General features: G+C 33.6%; 1 protein-coding gene across 1 annotated transcript in view; it reads left to right on the forward strand.

Annotated features, from left to right (window-relative positions):
• The window catches only part of LOC131148370 (subtilisin-like protease SBT5.4), a 107,343-nt gene that overhangs the window by 60,154 nt on the left and 28,521 nt on the right, over positions 1-18,668 (forward strand). Inside the window, exon 7 of the mRNA XM_058098082.1 lies at positions 6,625-6,733. Coding sequence (XP_057954065.1) covers positions 6,625-6,733 — 109 coding nt within the window. The remainder of the gene's footprint in view (positions 1-6,624; positions 6,734-18,668) is intronic.

Here is an 18,668-nt window from a genome sequence, read left to right on the forward strand (position 1 = left end):
CATTAATAAAAACCACAACAAACTAATCCAAGTACTGATGGAAGACCCTATTCATTAGGTCCATTAATACAACAAGAGCATTCGTTAGTCTGAACGGCATAATCTGGAATTCATAATGGTCATACCGAGTTTGGAATGTTATTTTTTGAACATCCTCTGCCTTGACCTTCACTTGATGGTACCCGGATCATAGATCAATCTTGTAAAATGTTTGTTCCCTGAGGCTGGTCAAACAAATCATCAATATGAGGAAGCGGGTATTTATTCTTAATGGTAACTTTATTGATTTCTCTATAGTTGACACACATTCTCATCGACCCATATTTCTCTTTCATAAACAATACCGATGCTCCCCAAGGTGACACACTAAGCCTAATAAACCCTATGTATAACAATTCTTGTAGCTATTCTTTCAACTCTTTCAATTTCGATGGCGCCATTCCGTATGGAGCTTTAGAAATCGGTATTGTTCCTAGTGATAGGTTGATAGCAAACTCTACCCCACAATCAGGAGGCAATTTGAGCAAATCCTCCAAAAACATATCAGGAAAATCCCTTATTATCGGGATATCTTTCAATTTTAATTCCGCTTCTAGCACTTCCTTCACACAAACCATTTACCCCTGGCATCCCTCAATAAACAACCTCCTTCCCTGAATGAATCCTAATATCTATAGTGGAGTACACACACATGTCCCCACAAATCTGTACTCCTACTCTCCTAGAGGTCTAAATACTACCTTTTTCTAATAGCAATCAATACTAGCATAGTGGGCAGCTAGCCAGTCCATTCCCAGAATTACCTCAAAACCATGCTTGTCTAGAACTACCAAGTTAGCTGGCAAAGACCTCCCCTGAATACTAATTGGACAATCTTTGAGTACCTTTCTACATAACACTATGGTCCTGGTCAGTGTAGCCACTGATAAACTGATATCTAGTGGCTAAACTTCTATATCACATAACTTAATGAATTCTTGGGCTATGAAGGAGTAAGTCGCTCCTGAATCAAATAAAGCAATAGCTCTATATGACAAAATTGAAATCATACATGTCTCTACATCGTCGGTCACCTCTACGTCTCATTGTGTCAGTGCATAGGCTCGCATTGGGGCATTGTTCCTCTATTGATTTCCTCGGGGTGATTGATTGTTCCCCCGCAATTTTCTTGGAGCAGACAGATTAGTTTGTTGTGCTCATTAGTTTTTCACAATATGTCTAGGCTGACCACACCTATAGCAGGCATTTATCCCAACTCAACACTCCCTCTAATGCCTCCGATCACACCTAGCACAAATAGGGGGTGCTGGATTTCTCCGAGGGACTCCGTGTCTCGCCATCTGCCGTGGACCCATATTGTGCCTCCTCCACTAACTCTTACTGGTGCTCGCGTGGAATCGAGAGGTGTAGGCCTCTTCCTCTGACTCTATATCCCAACACCTCTCAATAGACTAGTCTCTATTACTGTGGCTTTATCTACTAGTTATGAAAAAGTATGGAACTAAAAGGCACTACTTGCTCATATATACCTTGGCTTAGGCCACTTTCAAATTTCCTTGCCTTTTTTTCTTCGACTAGCACCATGTATGGAGCAAAACAGGACAACTCAATGAACCTCACGACATATTGCTATACGTATCCCTTGGTCAAATTCAAAAAATTTCATTGCTTTTGCATTTCTGGTGGTAGCATAGAAATAGCGCTCAAAGAATAATTCCCTAAAGCGGCTCCAGGTCATGGCTATAGGCACAGGCTTCTGCTCCTCCAGCAATCTCGCTGATCTCCACTAGTGTTTAGCCTCTCCTATCAACTTAAATGTAGAAAACAAGACTTTCTACTCATCTGTACAAGGGAGAACTGCCAATGTCTCCTCAATCTACTAGACCCAATCTTCAGCCACGAATGGGTCAGCCCCTCCAAAAAATGGTAGGAGATTCATACATGTAAAGTGCTCAATCGTGTAGTCCTGTTCCCTAGAATTTCTGGCCATTTCTGCCATCACTTGTTGGGTGACACTATGTAACACCACATTCGAATCTCCACCACCTGAATGAGAGGGCCCTGCATCATCACCTTTAGCATGTGCATTGCTACTTCTAGGGTCCATCTTGAAAATGGAACAAATTGCCTTAGAATTCCACTATCTTAATATTGTTGATGTAGTCATTGAACTATATAAAATATACTATATCCTTACACGACCTACCAACTTAACGTCCTTACTCCCAATTTAAGATTCAGTCTTACCACTTAGAAATAAGAATCGACAATAGTTTACTATGGCTTTCCTGAAATCGTCACCCAAGGAAAATCACATAAACCACAACGGAATCTCCTACCTCCAAGCTGCGAGAGAGAATCACAAATACCAATCTTAACCTCCAACAATGACTTACTATAATCACATTCTACCAATTTATTATTCTCATCAAAATTCATTCCTATACTTAGGTATTGCTATTCGCTGTTTACTAAAGTTTACATAACCTAGCAACTTAGGCTCTAATACCAAATTGTCATGCCCCGATTTTCTACCATATTTGTTTTCCATATGTATATATATCGATAAAATAAAACTCTGATACAGGAATAATAATGTCACCATGACAACTCTAATTCTAGACTGTAATAACTTGTGTAAAATTCTATACATTATTCCCGTGGCAAATGCACTATAGTAACTTGTGTTGCCTAAAGTGGTACCAGGTACAATAGTCCTCAAACAGTCATATAACTCAGCAGAAGCATCTATTTACACACATATACAATAGCAATACCATAGTTTAGACCATCATCCTATTCATACATAAGTATCCAAGAAGTATCCATTCATATACATCCCAAAATCATACATATACTTTCCTATACAAAACAGTATCTCACTATTACTTACCTTGAACAGTACTCTTAATCCTTGCTTTGTAGAACTCTAAGCATGTCTACCTCAGTTTCCTGAAATGATGAAATTATAAGAGTGAGACACCTCTTAGTAAGACATAATAGATTATTATCAGTGTGTGACAACATGAGTTTTAATGTTTCGAATACACTTTCATAGTCTATCTTTTCTTACTCTGTGAGCTCATATAGAACTGTATACATGCCCGTAAAAATAATTTTCATATTACTTTCCTTTCTTTCAAATCATGCTATGAGTAAAATAGTATCTCAAATCATACTCTATATAAACTAGTATTGCAAATCATACTTTGTACAAAAATCTGTATCTTAATTCATACTCTGTATATAACAAGTGTCTCAAATCATACTCTGTATAAAATAAGCATCTCTGTACAAGTAAATGTGCATATATGTATAAAAGAACTCCACTGGATGGATAATACTATAACGTCATGAATTAACCCTGCATGATTCGGGTTGTGCAGCTTGAAGGCTGGACCTAGCCATGGTTGGCGTACTAGATCAACTATGTCTATAACTATAACTGTATCTTAAACTATGAGTATGATTCACCTACCCAACTGGTCCGGACTCCAAGGGGTAGCTCTACACTTCAATGGCAGAATCGACTATGCCACCAACACCCTATCAAAGAAGTGTGGCTACACTAGTGACTATGGGGCAACGGCACCATGCCTAATTATAGTCCATCGGGGTTCTTAAACCATATAATGTGATTTCCAAAACAATATATACATGATATCATTAACACATTCGACTAAAAGCAGTCATATTATATACATCTGTAGAAAAACACTATAGCTCTGTATAAAAATACTATACTGTAGTTCCATAAGGAACATTGTTTCTCTATATAAAATATATGTGCTATAGTTCCACTTAGGGAACATTGCAGTTCCATAAGGAACATTGTAGTTCCACTTGGGGAACGATGTATCTCTATATGAATATATGTACTATAGTTACTTAAGGAACGCCATAGTTCTATATAGAACACTATATTACTTGATAAAATATCTGTATAAAACTCTGTACTATAGTTCTATATAGAACACTATATCTTTGTATAAAATTTGTATAAAACTCTATATAGACTCGGTTACACTATAGCTTTATAGAAGGCACTGTCATACTATGGTACTGTATAAATTCCATATCTCTGTCTATTTAAATACTTTTCCATAAACTAATAAAGTTATTAATGCATAATATTCAACTCATGCCACACATTTTCTCTGATAATTTGTACTTTAATATACTGTTGAAAATATTGGTATCATTATATTTGGGGTTTTACTCAACCCAACCCCACTTACACAAAATGTATATCTTTTCAAAACTCCCATTTCATACGTCTGTATATCCAGGAAAACTCGGACAATCATTTCTGAATTCACACACTATAATTTAGGCAGTTAACTTTGTAAAACACTTGACTTAATCTATTCCACTTACCTTATTTCTGGAGAAATACCTACAGGGATCCAAAAGTAGTGCTTTTGGCATTCGCACAAATCCCTATATTCATATATTTTAGCTTAATCAACTAAATCCCCAAATAATTACTATCCTAACATCCATAGGCTCAGACGCTCCCGTTAACCAGTTAAATTCTAAAAGAGGATAAATAAATAAACGCGGGTATAATCCGCTTCCCATATTTAAATTTAATTTTTTAACATATTTAAAAATACCAATATGATCAAATCCCCGCGGTTTAATCTAATTCCAAAATATTTCCATAAATTTAATTTAATCAAATACTATGATTTAATAAATAAATCATAATTTTCATACCCATAAAATTTCTCAGAAATCCATATACAATATTCCAATAATTATATACCATGATTTAACTGGTTGAATTTCTAAAATGAGTAATATAACTTATTCTCCTTACCTTATCCCAGGAGTGGTACTTATGATGCCCAAATGACGAATGCATTCTAGTTAAAATGTTGGTGGTTGAATTTAGAACTCAGGCATATTTTTTGTTCTTCAATTGGCGCACGTTTCGCTGAAAATTCGAGGGGAGAGAGAGTAAGTTGTGGACAGAGAGAGAGAGAGAGAGAGAGAGAGAGATGAAATTGGGGAGGGGGCATCTTCTGTAATTGGAATTCCTTAAGCTTCCATGTATATATTTATATCTATTATTATATATACCATAAACTTTATATACTTATATATATATATATATATATATATATATATATACATACATTAAATTTATCCTTATATATATATCTATATATATGTATGTATATATAATATTTTTTACTTATTTAATTCAATTAATTCAAAAAAAAATTAATACTATTGATTCTATTGTTTACTTAATTAATTTAATATAATAATAATTAAAGAAAAAGAATTCTACTAATCTTGTATAACTATTTTTGAGGTCGTTACACTTGTATTGTGTACTTTGAGAATTTCAAAGTGAAACCTTTGCCAATTGCTCCCGTGGATGTAGGCATTGTCGAACCACGTATATTTTCGTGTTGATTCTTGTTGCTTTCATATATGTTGTGTAATACTAAGGCTCTATATTGTGTAGCCAAACGTTAACCTAAAATAACTATAATTCCTCCCAAGATAGACGATTCCCATTGTTTGTTAAGAAGAAATCTATTTAGCTTTTATTATACCCACTCTTGAAGGTTTAAGTATTCTTTTCTTTTCATAAAGCGAGTTTTGAAAATAACCAAATCGTAAGACATGGAAAAATCTAAGATTTTATCCCCAATCTCATTTTATCTCAATATTTGTGGCCTCGATGTATCCTCTCATATTCTATGTTACTCTTTCCAATGTGAACATTCAAATAATTAGCTCTTATGATTGTCTTTTAAGATATAGGCATACCATCCATATCTTCCCAAAAATGTCTTTTAAGATTTTCAGCTAATCTTACTTGGGAAGCATATGCACTAATGACATTCACTATCTTCAAACCTAAACCTATCTTAATTTTAATGATTATATCCCCTGTTCTTTTAATATCTACTATGTTATCTTTTAGGTCTTTGTCTACAATAATTCCCATCCCATTTTTATGTTTCTCTATACTAGTGTATCAAAGTTTAAATCCTGATTTTTCAATTTCTCTAACTTTCTCTCCTATCCATTTAGTCTCTTGAAGGCATATTAAGTTAATTTCTCCCTAAACATTATTTCCACTATTTCCAAACTTAATCTCATAAGAGTTCTTATATTCCAAGTTGCTAATCTAATATTAGTTTCTTGTGCCCTCTTCCTTTTATATTGACTTGGTCTATTCCCTTTACCTTGGTGGACTTGGTAAGAATTCATGATAATAAGATTTGACAAAATTTTAAACTAGCTATCATATACTTAACACGATTCTGCTCCTTTATTCGAGCTTGGGACTGGCAATCTATGCAAATAATTTATGCTACACAAGTGAAATACATGTTTGCCTTTTCTTTCTTTTTTCGCATAGGCAATTTTCTAAATCACACCCTACAACTATTAGAAACCTCCCACACAATTTTTAATACAAATGCATAAAAAAAATTGAAGCATAGAAATTTGAGTAAGAATAAATTAATAAGAGTGATGAAATAATAATATGAAATGAAAAAAAAAATCATTCAATTAATGTGGATGAAATTATTATGTACTTTACTAGCTCAAACTATACTTTTATAATTATGTTTTCATTTAATGGGATTATACTAGGTGTTTGGCCTGAATCTAAGAGCTTTAGTGACGAGGGGATTGGAGAAATTCCAAGAAGATGGAAAGGGTTTTGCGAAAATGAAAATGGTACCACATTTCATTGCAACAGGTATGGAACTTGTGCTTTTTAACATTTTAAGCATCAAAGATCCTTCTTCTATGTTCTACCGTCAATGAGAATTTTTCTGTGTTGAATTCAAGCTTCGTCTACATTGTTCATGAAATCCTAAGATCTCAATTTCTAGGTAATGTGATTGTTTAACACAATACACATATTTAAGGATTTCAAATTTATATACATTATTTCATATTTTTAGCCATAATTTCCAAAAACTTTTAGTTAAATTGGTTCCAACATTTGTATGTATGTATTTTGATTATGCTTTGACTAATTGGTTGGACAAAATATTTTCTCATTTTCTTATATATCTATATTATTATTTTTTGAGGATATTTTTTTATCTCCCTTTTTTTTCTTACTTATTTTTCCTTTAACATTCTTTAGAATTATTTCTTGCCTCTTTAATAGAAATAGAAAATGAGGATAATATAGTAAAATTAATACTTTAAGAAAATTATTTCCCTAACTTTCTAGTACTAAGATATACTTTCTCATCCATGTAGCAGTTGTCCATAGACTAATAAACAAATTATGACTAGAAAAACTTTATATTATTTACTAGGCTACTGCCAATACCTTATCAAACAAGTATTGACCATTCCTAATAGTTTGTTTGATTCCTTTGCATGAACAAAATAGTCTGAGAGTAGGCCAAGAACTCAAACTTATTTGTTTATAAGCTCAAAATAGTACTGATTAATGACAAGAACGGTCAACTACTGATTGACTTATATATTAATATTAATCTTGGTGTCATAGGCATCTAACAAAATAGAGGAATCTACATTGATCTTCGTATCTTGAAAAATAAGCTAGTTCATGGCTCTCTGGGAATAACAGATAACAACACACCATAGGGTTTTTCTGAATTATTTCCTACGACAAGAAGCTGATTGAGGTCATCTTCCCATTTTGGAGGCCAAGAAATCATGACCTTTTTGGTAGATTAAGGAAGTCGCAGAAATGCCAAAAAAATAAAATAAAATAATGATCTATAGTTTCAAGTTGTGCCCTAGCCTATAGCTTTTCATATGGGGTCAACAGTGGCACACCATTTAACCACGCTGCCCATGGTGTTGAGCCTATTATATATTGCATGCTAGGAGACATACGTGCCTCATATGAATCCTTGTTCTTCTACAGATGAAGTTAAGTATCTTAGTCGAATAGATACTTGTCGCGACGTCCCGGGAGCGCGTGTGCCCCAGGCGGCGAAATCAAAATCAATTTTAATTTTTCAGGAAAAATCATGGAAAAGGTCGGAGTCGCCACTAACCTTTTGTGCGGTTAGAACACATGATTACTACCCCAGTAGGGGTAGAATCGGTCTACATTACCAGAGTTGGGGTCGGGAGTTCGGTTACGCGAGGGGAAGGTACAAGCACCCCCTACGCGCCCGTTCTTACGAACGGTATCTAATTAATTTGAAATTATCCCTAAGTTAATCTAATAAGTCTTTAAATTACTCATTTTTATGAATTTATAAATACCTATAAAAAATAAATAAATATATACATATATTCCCTCAGAGCTTAAGGTACGTGAAGCCCAAAGGCTAATACCCCCCGCAATTAAATCATAGGGATAAAATCGAAAATAATTTACAAAATACACTTCCAAATTTTGAAAATTTTCTAGGGTTTTTCTAAGTATTAAAATACTAGTTGGAAGGTTTTTGGAACTAAAAAATATTTTTAAGTTTCAAAGTATTTTCCTTACCTTCTTCTAATTTTCTGATTTTTTATTTTTTTCATATTTTTACTGTATTTTGAAATAATAAATCAAAAATATTTTTTAGAATTTTCTCCTAATTTTCTATTTTTTATTATTTTCTGTATTTTACAAAAATTTCAAATAGCTAATAACAAAAAATAATATACTACTTAAAATATAAATCATAACACGTAAATATTATATATCATAATAGTCAAATTTTTAATGATAAAACCCCAAGTATTAATAATCAAACCCTAATGATATACTCTAAAATGGAAATAATCAAACCCTAAAAATTATGTACTTTTTATAAACATGTGAGGAGATAGAATGAGATTATGGACAATAATTCACATCATGAATCTATAAAATATGCATAAATTTTAAACTATTAATATACCTTAATATGGAAATGCTGTACATAAATATGGAAAATAAATCAAATTCTCCCAAACCATATAAAAGCCAAAGAAGTAATATACATTTTATGGAAACCCTTAAGATCAATATTCAATGGTATGGAATCCCCAAAATTAGTACACAATAACAGTACAGGGACAGATTAAATAAAACACTACTCAAAACCCTAATAACGTAAAATAGTCAAAACCCTAAACTAAAACAATAATCAAAACCTTAAAAGATAATATCATGAAAATAATGTAAATAATCAAGAATCATGAACATGCGTAAATGTTACAATCCTAAACAATAATACACAAAATCCCTAAATATCCTATAAACAATAAATATGATAAATATCCTAAATACATCAAAAAGCCTAAATAATGTCTACACAATAAAACAAACACCCTAAATAATATGTAACAATAAAAATAAGTATATTACAATGAAAACAACGATAATACAAGTACTTTAAACAAATATACAACAATAGCTATAACATAAATAAATAAATAAATAAATAAATAATAAAAATTAAATGATATAATCCAAAACCTACGACAATAATATTGAGTAATATACACAATAAAGGCAATGAAACTTTAAACCTAAATTTTAAATATTAAAACACTACCAATAACAACCAAAATAATAACATTAGATATGTGTATGTAAAACCTGAATAAAAATTCTTACACAAGGGAAGAAAATCCTGAAAAAATTGATGTCAGATATACCTATATAAATATTATCATAAAAAGAAGAAAAGCCCCGCAATAAAAGAATAGACTCAATTAGCATTTTCCATGCATAAACAAAAATAATTAAAATTTGAATATGAACAAAAATCCTGCAGTAAGAAGAATAAGATTAATTAGTATTTTCCATGCATAAACAAAAATAATTAAATTTTGAATGTGAACAAAAATCCTGCCATAAGAAGAATAAAATTAATTAGTATTTACCATTTAAAAATTAAAACAATATTACTATATTAATTATCTAACAGGTATAGTTTTAACAAATAAAACAAAATAAACACATCATAAGAAAACTAAAATAAATAAAAGTATACACAACATGTAAAAAAAAATAAAAAAATAAAAGTAAAAACTAAAAGACTTAAACTTTATGTCATAAATTGCAAAACTGAATCCATATATATATATATATATATTCACGAGTGTGTGTGTGCAGTTACAACAGAGGGGGCAGGAAACTGGGTAAGGGATTTGCAGAGATGCTCACCGGAGGGTTGCTGGTGTTGTAGCAGTGGAGTCGCCACTGCTGGGGGTCTTGCCGGGAGCAAGGGTGGCCGGCGTTGCAGCGGTGGCCAGAGGCTGCGAGGATGATGGCTGGAGGTGCGGGTGAGTTGTGGAGCTGAGGATGATGGTTCTTTTGGAGTGGGGGCTAGCCGTGGCTGCTGGAGAGGCCGAAGACAGCCTCGGCTGGAGCTGGAGCTGGTGCTGGTGGCCGCCGCTGCTAGCGGCGTGAAGAGAGTCTGCTGTATTCTCGGGATAGAGGCGTGCTGCTAGAGAGGTCTCGGGTGGCTGTGACGGACGGACGTGAGTCTGAGCTGAGAGATGCCGGAGACGATGGATGGGAGTAAATAGATTGCCGGAAGCAGAGCACGAACAAACAGACAACGCTAGAGAGATGGGCTAATATGGGAGCGTCGGAGAAGACGAGAACGACGAGCACTGAGAACTGAGATGCTGAAACGAGCCGGAGTTTACGAAAACACTGAGATGAGAGATAAGTCAGAGAGAGACGGGAAAACTAAGAAAAACAGAAAGAGAGAGATGGAGAGGGTGAGTGATGATTCCGGCAGTCGTGAGGCCGTTCGGCCGTGAGCAGGGTCTTTGGGGTGGTTGCTGGAGATGAGAGTATCCGCGTGAGAGAGAGATGAGGAAAAGGAAAAAAATTTCTTTGGTTTCGGGCCTCCCCTGTGCTACGCGCAGCCCCCACCTTATAACAGAATTTTTTTTTTGAAAACCCTAACAAAATTTCCTTTCTTGATTTTATTTTTCTTTTTCTCCCTTTTTTTTATGCTTTTATTCTTATGGTATTAATGAAAAAGGAAATAATATTAATAATAATAATCATAATAATATAAATACCAATAAGGTAATAATAATAATAATACTACTAAATAGTAAATAGTAATAAATAATTATAGTAAAAATAAAAGTAATAAAGATATTAAAAATAATAATAATACTAATAAAAATAACACAAAAAGTAATAATAATAATAATATATCAAAAAATAATAACAATAAAATAAATGGAAAACAAAAATAATTATAGTAAAGTAAAAATAAAATAAAGATAATAAAAGTACTAGTAATAAAAAAATGAAAAATAATAATAATAATGATAAAAATACTATCAAAATAATAATAAAGTACTAATAATATAGGAAAATAATAATAATAATAATAAATAAATAAATAAATAAAAATTAAAAAATATACCCAAAATAATAGTAAGGTAACACTAATTATAATACTAGTAATGAACAATAATAAATAATATAAATAATTATAAGAAAATAATAATAATAAAAATAAAGTAATAATAATAATAATATAATGAGAAGGGACTCCTTTGTTCTATTTGGCTAGGGCAAAAATAGGGTGTCTACAATACTACTATTGTAATGTCTTTCCCTCCTAGAAAAGTGGGAGAACATGGTGTTAGGAGAAATTACATTGGCATGAATTGGAGAAGCTTATTCAAAGAAAAGGATAATGTTGATGATGAGGAATTGCAATGTCATAAACCCTCTAACACAAATAGGGTGAATTTATTTACTATTTCTCTTTTGCAAAATGTTTTTCGATTTGTGGTCTAATTACCAAAATGGAATTTTCATTTCCAAAACACCCTTAATGTAGACAATTAATTAAGAACAAGAAATTTTAGAATAGTTCAATTACCTAAAATATTCAATCATGATTGATTTGATTATAAAAAGAGTTCTCTTATAACGTTGGTTCTTAAATTTATGTAATTTAATCACACACCCCACAAGTTTATATGATTTCAAAACATTAGGGCTTGCTTTGTAGTATCAAAATGAGTTTGATAAAGTTAGGAGATACTTGCTTAGAAAGAATTACCAAGTTAATTAAGCATCCCATTTTGGAAATCACAATGCATATAATGCATAATGTCAACTTAATGAATAAAATAAAATCTTAATTACATGGGATGCAAGCAATGATAGGTTAAGGGAAGCAATGAATTCAAGCACATGAATTGTGTTTGGAATTTGAAGAGCTCAAGGCTCAAAAGCTCAAAGTCTTAAATTGGCTTGATGCTATAGTTGATCAGATAAAATCTCCATTTAGCCAAAGGTAAAAATTAGCCAAAGGAAGGATAATAAGTCATGTTACCACCATGAAAATAAGAAACAAATGGCCTTTGTTTCAGGAAGATAGATTCTTGACACGACCTTGATAACAAATGAGGGGATAGACTCTCTTTGCACAAACAAGACTAAAAGTTGTGTGCAAGCTTTATATGCAAAAAGCCTTTGATCATGTCAATTGGAAATGCCTTATCAATATCCTCAAAATCATGGGATTTGGAGAAAAATAGAGGAGCTAGATCGAACCGTGCATCTCGATGGCTTCTTGATTAGTGTTGGTTAATGAAAAGGAAACTGGTTTCATCAAATGCTCAAGGGGTCTAAGATAAGGAGATCCATTGTCTCCTTTTATCTTTGTTATCATAATGGAAGCTTTTTCTCAAATGATCAACAAAGGTTTGGCTATCGGTATCTTAAAGGGAGCTAATCTTCACAACCTATCTCATTCTACCACTTTATTTATCCTTCTTTTTGCAGATGATACCCTGGTCTTTTATCTTTGTTATCCTTATTTGTTTTGAGCCATTTGCGGGCCTTAAAGCTCACCTGTCCAAGCGTAGCATCTTCCCAATCGAAGGAGTTGAAGGTGTTGAGAAAAAGGCTAGAATCCTAAAATACAAATTGGATTCCTTCCCAACATCATATTTGGGTCTCCCACTTGGAGCCAAATTAACCTCAACACACATTTGGGACCTGGTGGTGGAAAAGATGGAGAGGAACGTAACCACTTGGAAATCAAAGTTCCTTTCTTTGGGAGGTAGACTGACCCTTTTAAACTCCGTGCTTTCCAAACAACCCGTTTAGTATGTGTCTATGTTTCCCATTCCTAAAAAAGTGGTTCAGGCTATAGAAAGAATTCAAAGAAACTTCTTGTGGAGTGGTACAGAGGAAAGCTTCAAATATCCCCTTGCCAAATAGAGTACAGTTAATCAAAAAAGCAAGGCGGACTGGGAATCAAATAATTTGAGAACATGAATAAAGATTTCATGGGGAAATGGATATGGAGGTTGGCAAGGAAGAAAATTCATTTTGGAAGGTGGTGATTAGCATCAGGCACATATACGACACTGCGAACTAGTACCCGAATAATATTAGCAAAGGCACAAGATGGGGTCTTTGGAAAAACTTCTGCAAACTTAAATCCACCATTTGGGAAGATACGAACATCAGTATTGGAGACAGGAGCAACAAAAAAATTTAGATGGATAATTGGGCTACAAAAGCCACCCTTCGGGATCTCTTTTCAAGCCTTTTCTAGGTGGCTTGTCAAAAGGATGCTAAGGTGGCCGGTTTATTGAGATTCTATAACAACAATCCTTTTTGCAATGTAACATTCGACGAAAACATGAAGGGCAAGGAGATCAATAAAGTTTTTGTGTTATTCAAATTGTTTTACAATGCCAACATAAATAAGTGGAAAAAAATATTTGTGTTCTTGGACCTTCACTACTTCTCAAACATTCACGGTATCTAGCTTTTACAATCATCTAGCAAGCAGGAACAATTGCAACAATCTTTGAAATTCCATACAATCAACTATGGAACTCTTTCATCCCTTCAAAGGTGAGTGTCTTATGTTGGCTCAAAATCAATAATAGAATTCTTACAATAGACAATTTGCAAAAAAGAGGCTGGAGGATGGCATCTATGTGTGTATTATGTCAAAAGGAAAGTGAAGGAGTTGGCCACATTTTTATACATTGCCCTTTTAGCCACCAGATTTGGGATTTTGTGTGTTGAATAACTAGTAATCATTTGATCACGCCGAACACCCTGAAATCAATAATTTTAGCATGGAATTTCTCAAATCTCGAAGGGTTTGTCAAAAGGTTGAAAGCAGCCATTACAACAATCATCTGTTGGGAAGTTTGGAAGGAAATAAATGAAAGAATTTTAAAAGATAATTATTCCTCAGCTGTGAAAGTGTATGATTAATTTTGATTAAATCTGTGCCTTTAGAGTAGGTCTAACTCCCTTTTGTTCCATCTGGATTTGGAAGAGTTCTCATGTATTTTCGATAATTTAGGAGGGTGATTTTTCCCACCTCTCCTTTCTCTATTCTTCTTTGTTCTTAGGAAGGTTTTAAGCTTCTTTACTGTCTTCCCTTTAATAAAGTTGTCTTTCTTTAAAAGTAAATGTTAGCTTTGGTGCAATCCCAAAGGGGGGTGAATTGGTTTTTAAAAATTTTATCCCCTAGGTCAATCCACTAACAACACTATTGCATAAGCCTAAGCTCAATCTAGTGCATGTAAAATAAATCAATGCAAATATACAACGGAATTTAAACTGCAATAGAAATTTAACCAAGCATGCACAATAAAGCAGCAAAGGAGACGACACCCAAAAATGTTATCAAGGTTTGGCCAAATTGCCTACGTCCCTGCCTTGGCTAACAAGCACAAGGATTACCACCATAGGCTCACTTAACGGGTGGAATGACACCTAAACAATTAGGTCAATTAACATAGGGCTAACCTTAACCTTTACAACCAGGTTGATTAAAACAGGGCTGGCCTCAACCTACACAATCCTTCCTGGGCTAGATTATTGCCCCCTCTAGCCATGCCTAGAAATACAATAGCAATTTCTCAATCAAATGGTATAGTGATTATGCTTTCATGTAAAGCATATATGTACCCAATATGCACAGTATAATCAATACACTGCCAAAAGATAGGACTTCATAAGCTCATTGTAGTCTAAGTGTCTACTCTCAAATAATTATGCAAATATTGCAATCAGTGCGTGAGAGTGTAAATGATATGATCTTTGTGTCAAAATGATGATTTCAATCGCAATGCACAAACAAAGATCCTTAGCACACTTTAAATATCTCAACAAATATTTTTGTACAAATATAAACCTCAATAGATATTTAGATTTGATTTATAAAATGATTTGATCTTTGTGTTCAATAATATAAAATCAATCAAAGGATATTTCAACAAAGATCTTTTTGTATATGCACAAATATCTCAACAAAATATTTCTCAAAGTAAATTACACGAGATATTCGAAATCGATTTGTAAAAATTATTTGATCTTTGTGTCAAGATGATATTATCAATCAAAAGGTACAATAACAAAGATCTTCATAAGAAAAATATCCCAAAAATATTTTTCTAAAAAATAAGCACACGGGATAATTGAAAATGGTTCGTAAATATTTATTTCACAAACAAAAAGCAATGTGGACTCTTGAGTATTGCAATGATGATGCAAAACTCACAAGCTCTACGAAGCTTTCCTACAGAAGACTTATTAATGGCGTCTCCTAAAAAACTCATGCTTACTCTTGGATAAAAAAATATATATCAATCAAGTAGAACTAGCGAGAGTGTAAGCATAACTAGAAACCCACAATAGCACTCTTACTTAGCAATGTTTGCAATGAGGATGAGTAAGAATGAAGAAATGAAGCTTGGATGTGAGAAATAAAGCTTTTGAAAATCAGAGAAAATTTGTTAATTGTTTTTGCTAATCTCTTGCTAATGATTGCAAATGAAGGGGTATATATAGAAGTGGGAAGAATTATAGTCATTGGGGGGCATACAAGGTATTATTATAATTGTTTTAAAATATTTTAACCACATTAACCATGTTTTATTATTTTAACCGCGGTAAAATAATTAAGGCAACCTGAGAGCGCCGGTCGACCAAAGGGAGGTTTAGTTGATCGAGTTGTTTGAAGTTTGGTCGACCGGGCATAAATTGAACTAGAAGTTCGGTTGACCAGACACGGTGCCCCAAGAGTGATTTTTCTATTTAGCACAATTCGGTCAACCGAAAACCTTTTGAACTAATTAGTTCGGTCGACTGGAGAGTTGAGTTCTCATACATGGGAACTCGGTCGACCAAGTAGTTGGTTTACAATTTTAGCTCGGTTGATCGAGTGGTCAAAGTGTTGACTTATAGGGAGTTCGGTCGACTGGGAGGAATATACTGGCCATGGCTCGGTCGACTAGGCTATGGTCTAACTGTTGACCCGGTCCCGATTCGGTCAATTGGGTAGTATTGTACTTGGTAGTACGGTCGACTGAACATGCAGATTTAGTGCATTTCAGTCTTTTTTACTTATGTAATCACCCTATTCATTTAGCCATACATATATATATATATATATATATATATATATATATGCATATGTGAGTTTCCTAAGGTTAGTCTGGGTCTTCTTTAGGGCACCGAAAAAATTCGACGTCAGTCGACCGAAGGGTGTTCCCTAAGGTCCATCTATGGACCTGAGCTTATCCTTCCTACCATCCAAGTAAGACATTAATTATTACAGACCATGTTCCTATGTTACTATTACGGACCCAAATAAAGGATTAATTTACAATACAACATGAAATGATTTTCAGGGTCTTTAGGTCTTCACTTCATGTGCCATGTGGGTGCACCATATAATACTTCCTATTAGTCCTGCACACAAACTCATCAACCATTAAATACCAAAGTATTTGTCATAATCAAAATGGGATATGACCAATAGGTCAATAGTAAAGTTTAACTTTTGTCTTTCTTTGTTACACCTTCATGTTTTCTTGAGTATTTTTCCATGGGTGGTATTATTATACATGCATTTTTTTTTTTATAAAGATTAGATCATTTTATTACAAAGCATGTGTTTACCCCTTTGAATGATGGTGTTCTTGATAAAGATGAATCCAAAATTGAAGACTCATTATTAGTTCATAGTAGTTATTTTGTGGATGGCAACATTAGGGGAATGATATATATATATATTCAACTTGTTTGGCTTTTTGTTCAATTTTTTGGGCAATACAGAGTCCATGGCTACCAACTCTCTGGTAATATAGTGGAGAAAACAAGGGAAAGTGAGTTAAATAAAATGATAAGCTAGAGAGAGAAAGAGAGAGAGAGAGAGAGAGAGAGAGAGAGAGAGAGAGAGAGAGAGATGACATCATAAAGTGTGGGAGGCGTAAAAAAGTTTTAGTGAGTCCGAGGTGCTTTGGTAGGCACTTGTGCCACAACAACATGGTTATAAGTAGCCATGGTCACCCATGCAAAGGAAGCATGTGGAATCGATGTGGAGTGATGATGCGTAGGGGACCAATGATGGGTGACAAGGATGTCTATCCAACCATGGTAGGTGGTGACTAGGTTTTGGAGAAACTACTTGCGTGAGAGAAGATGAAGATGGATGTTTAACTGGTCAATTTGTTCACTTAGATTAGTTGATCATTAGGCTTTCTACTTTTTTTTTTTTTTTTTCATATTTTTTCTCTCATTTATAACTTTAAGAAAACTAGAAATGAAATTAAATCCAAAAACCCCATAAATTCCCTTAAAAAATAAAAAAAAAATAAATTAGAAAAGTGATAAAAAAAAATTGTTTTGCTATTTTAAGCTCTTTTTAGTTTTAATCAATATTACTTTTGTTATAATATTAATATTTGAATTTATTTGTAACGACCCCAAATTTTTGCTATTTATTTATTTATTTTATAATATTATTTATAGAACTCGGATACCATAAACATAATCAAAGTCAACACGGACCCCAAGGGAATCGGGGATACACCAGATTATAAACATATGTCAACTATGCAGCGAAAAGCATAATATACTTAACCATATATACAATACCAGAGTTTTACTATTTCCAATACATACATACATACATATATATATATATATACCACCCAAAAAGGACCATACATCCTAAAGTCATACCAAAAAATCCATCCTAATCCCAACTCAACTACTTACCTTGCAACTGGGGTAGTACCGACAAACTCATCTATCTCAGAGCCCGCTCTACTCATCTGTCGAGGTTTCCTGAAATGTTTGTAATGCTGGGTTGAGACACCTCTCAGTAAGCGAGATAGACTAATATCAGTATATGGCAACATGAGTATTATTGTGTTATAACACATACTATACATGATAATATCATAATGTTGTCTTAGAGATATCCGCTGCCTTGACCTTCACTTGATGGTACTCGAAGCGTAGATCAATCTTTGACTACAACCGTGTACCCTAGAGCTGATCAAACAAGTCATCTATATGGGGAAGAGGATACTTATTCTTAACAGTTACTTTATTTATTTCTCTATAGTCTATACACATCCTCATCATCCCGTCTTTCTTCTTTACTAATATAACTGATGCTCCCCAGGTGATACACTCGGTCTCATAAAACCTTTATCTAATAAGTTTTGTAGTTGATCTTTTAACTCTCTCAATTCTACTGGATCCATTTTGTAGGGAGATTTAGAAATTGGTGTCAACCTTGGAAGTAACTCAATGGAAAAGTCAATCTCACGGTTAGGACACAATCTAGGTAGCTCATCTAGAAAAATATTTGAAAATTCTCTCACCACTGGAAAATCTATAAGCTTCAATTCTTTCTCTGGCACTTCCTTTACACAAGCTATATATCGCTGACATTCATCCACGA

Source organism: Malania oleifera, chromosome 2, assembly GCF_029873635.1.
Source record: "Malania oleifera isolate guangnan ecotype guangnan chromosome 2, ASM2987363v1, whole genome shotgun sequence".
In the NCBI taxonomy this organism is placed as follows: Eukaryota; Viridiplantae; Streptophyta; class Magnoliopsida; order Santalales; family Ximeniaceae; genus Malania; species Malania oleifera.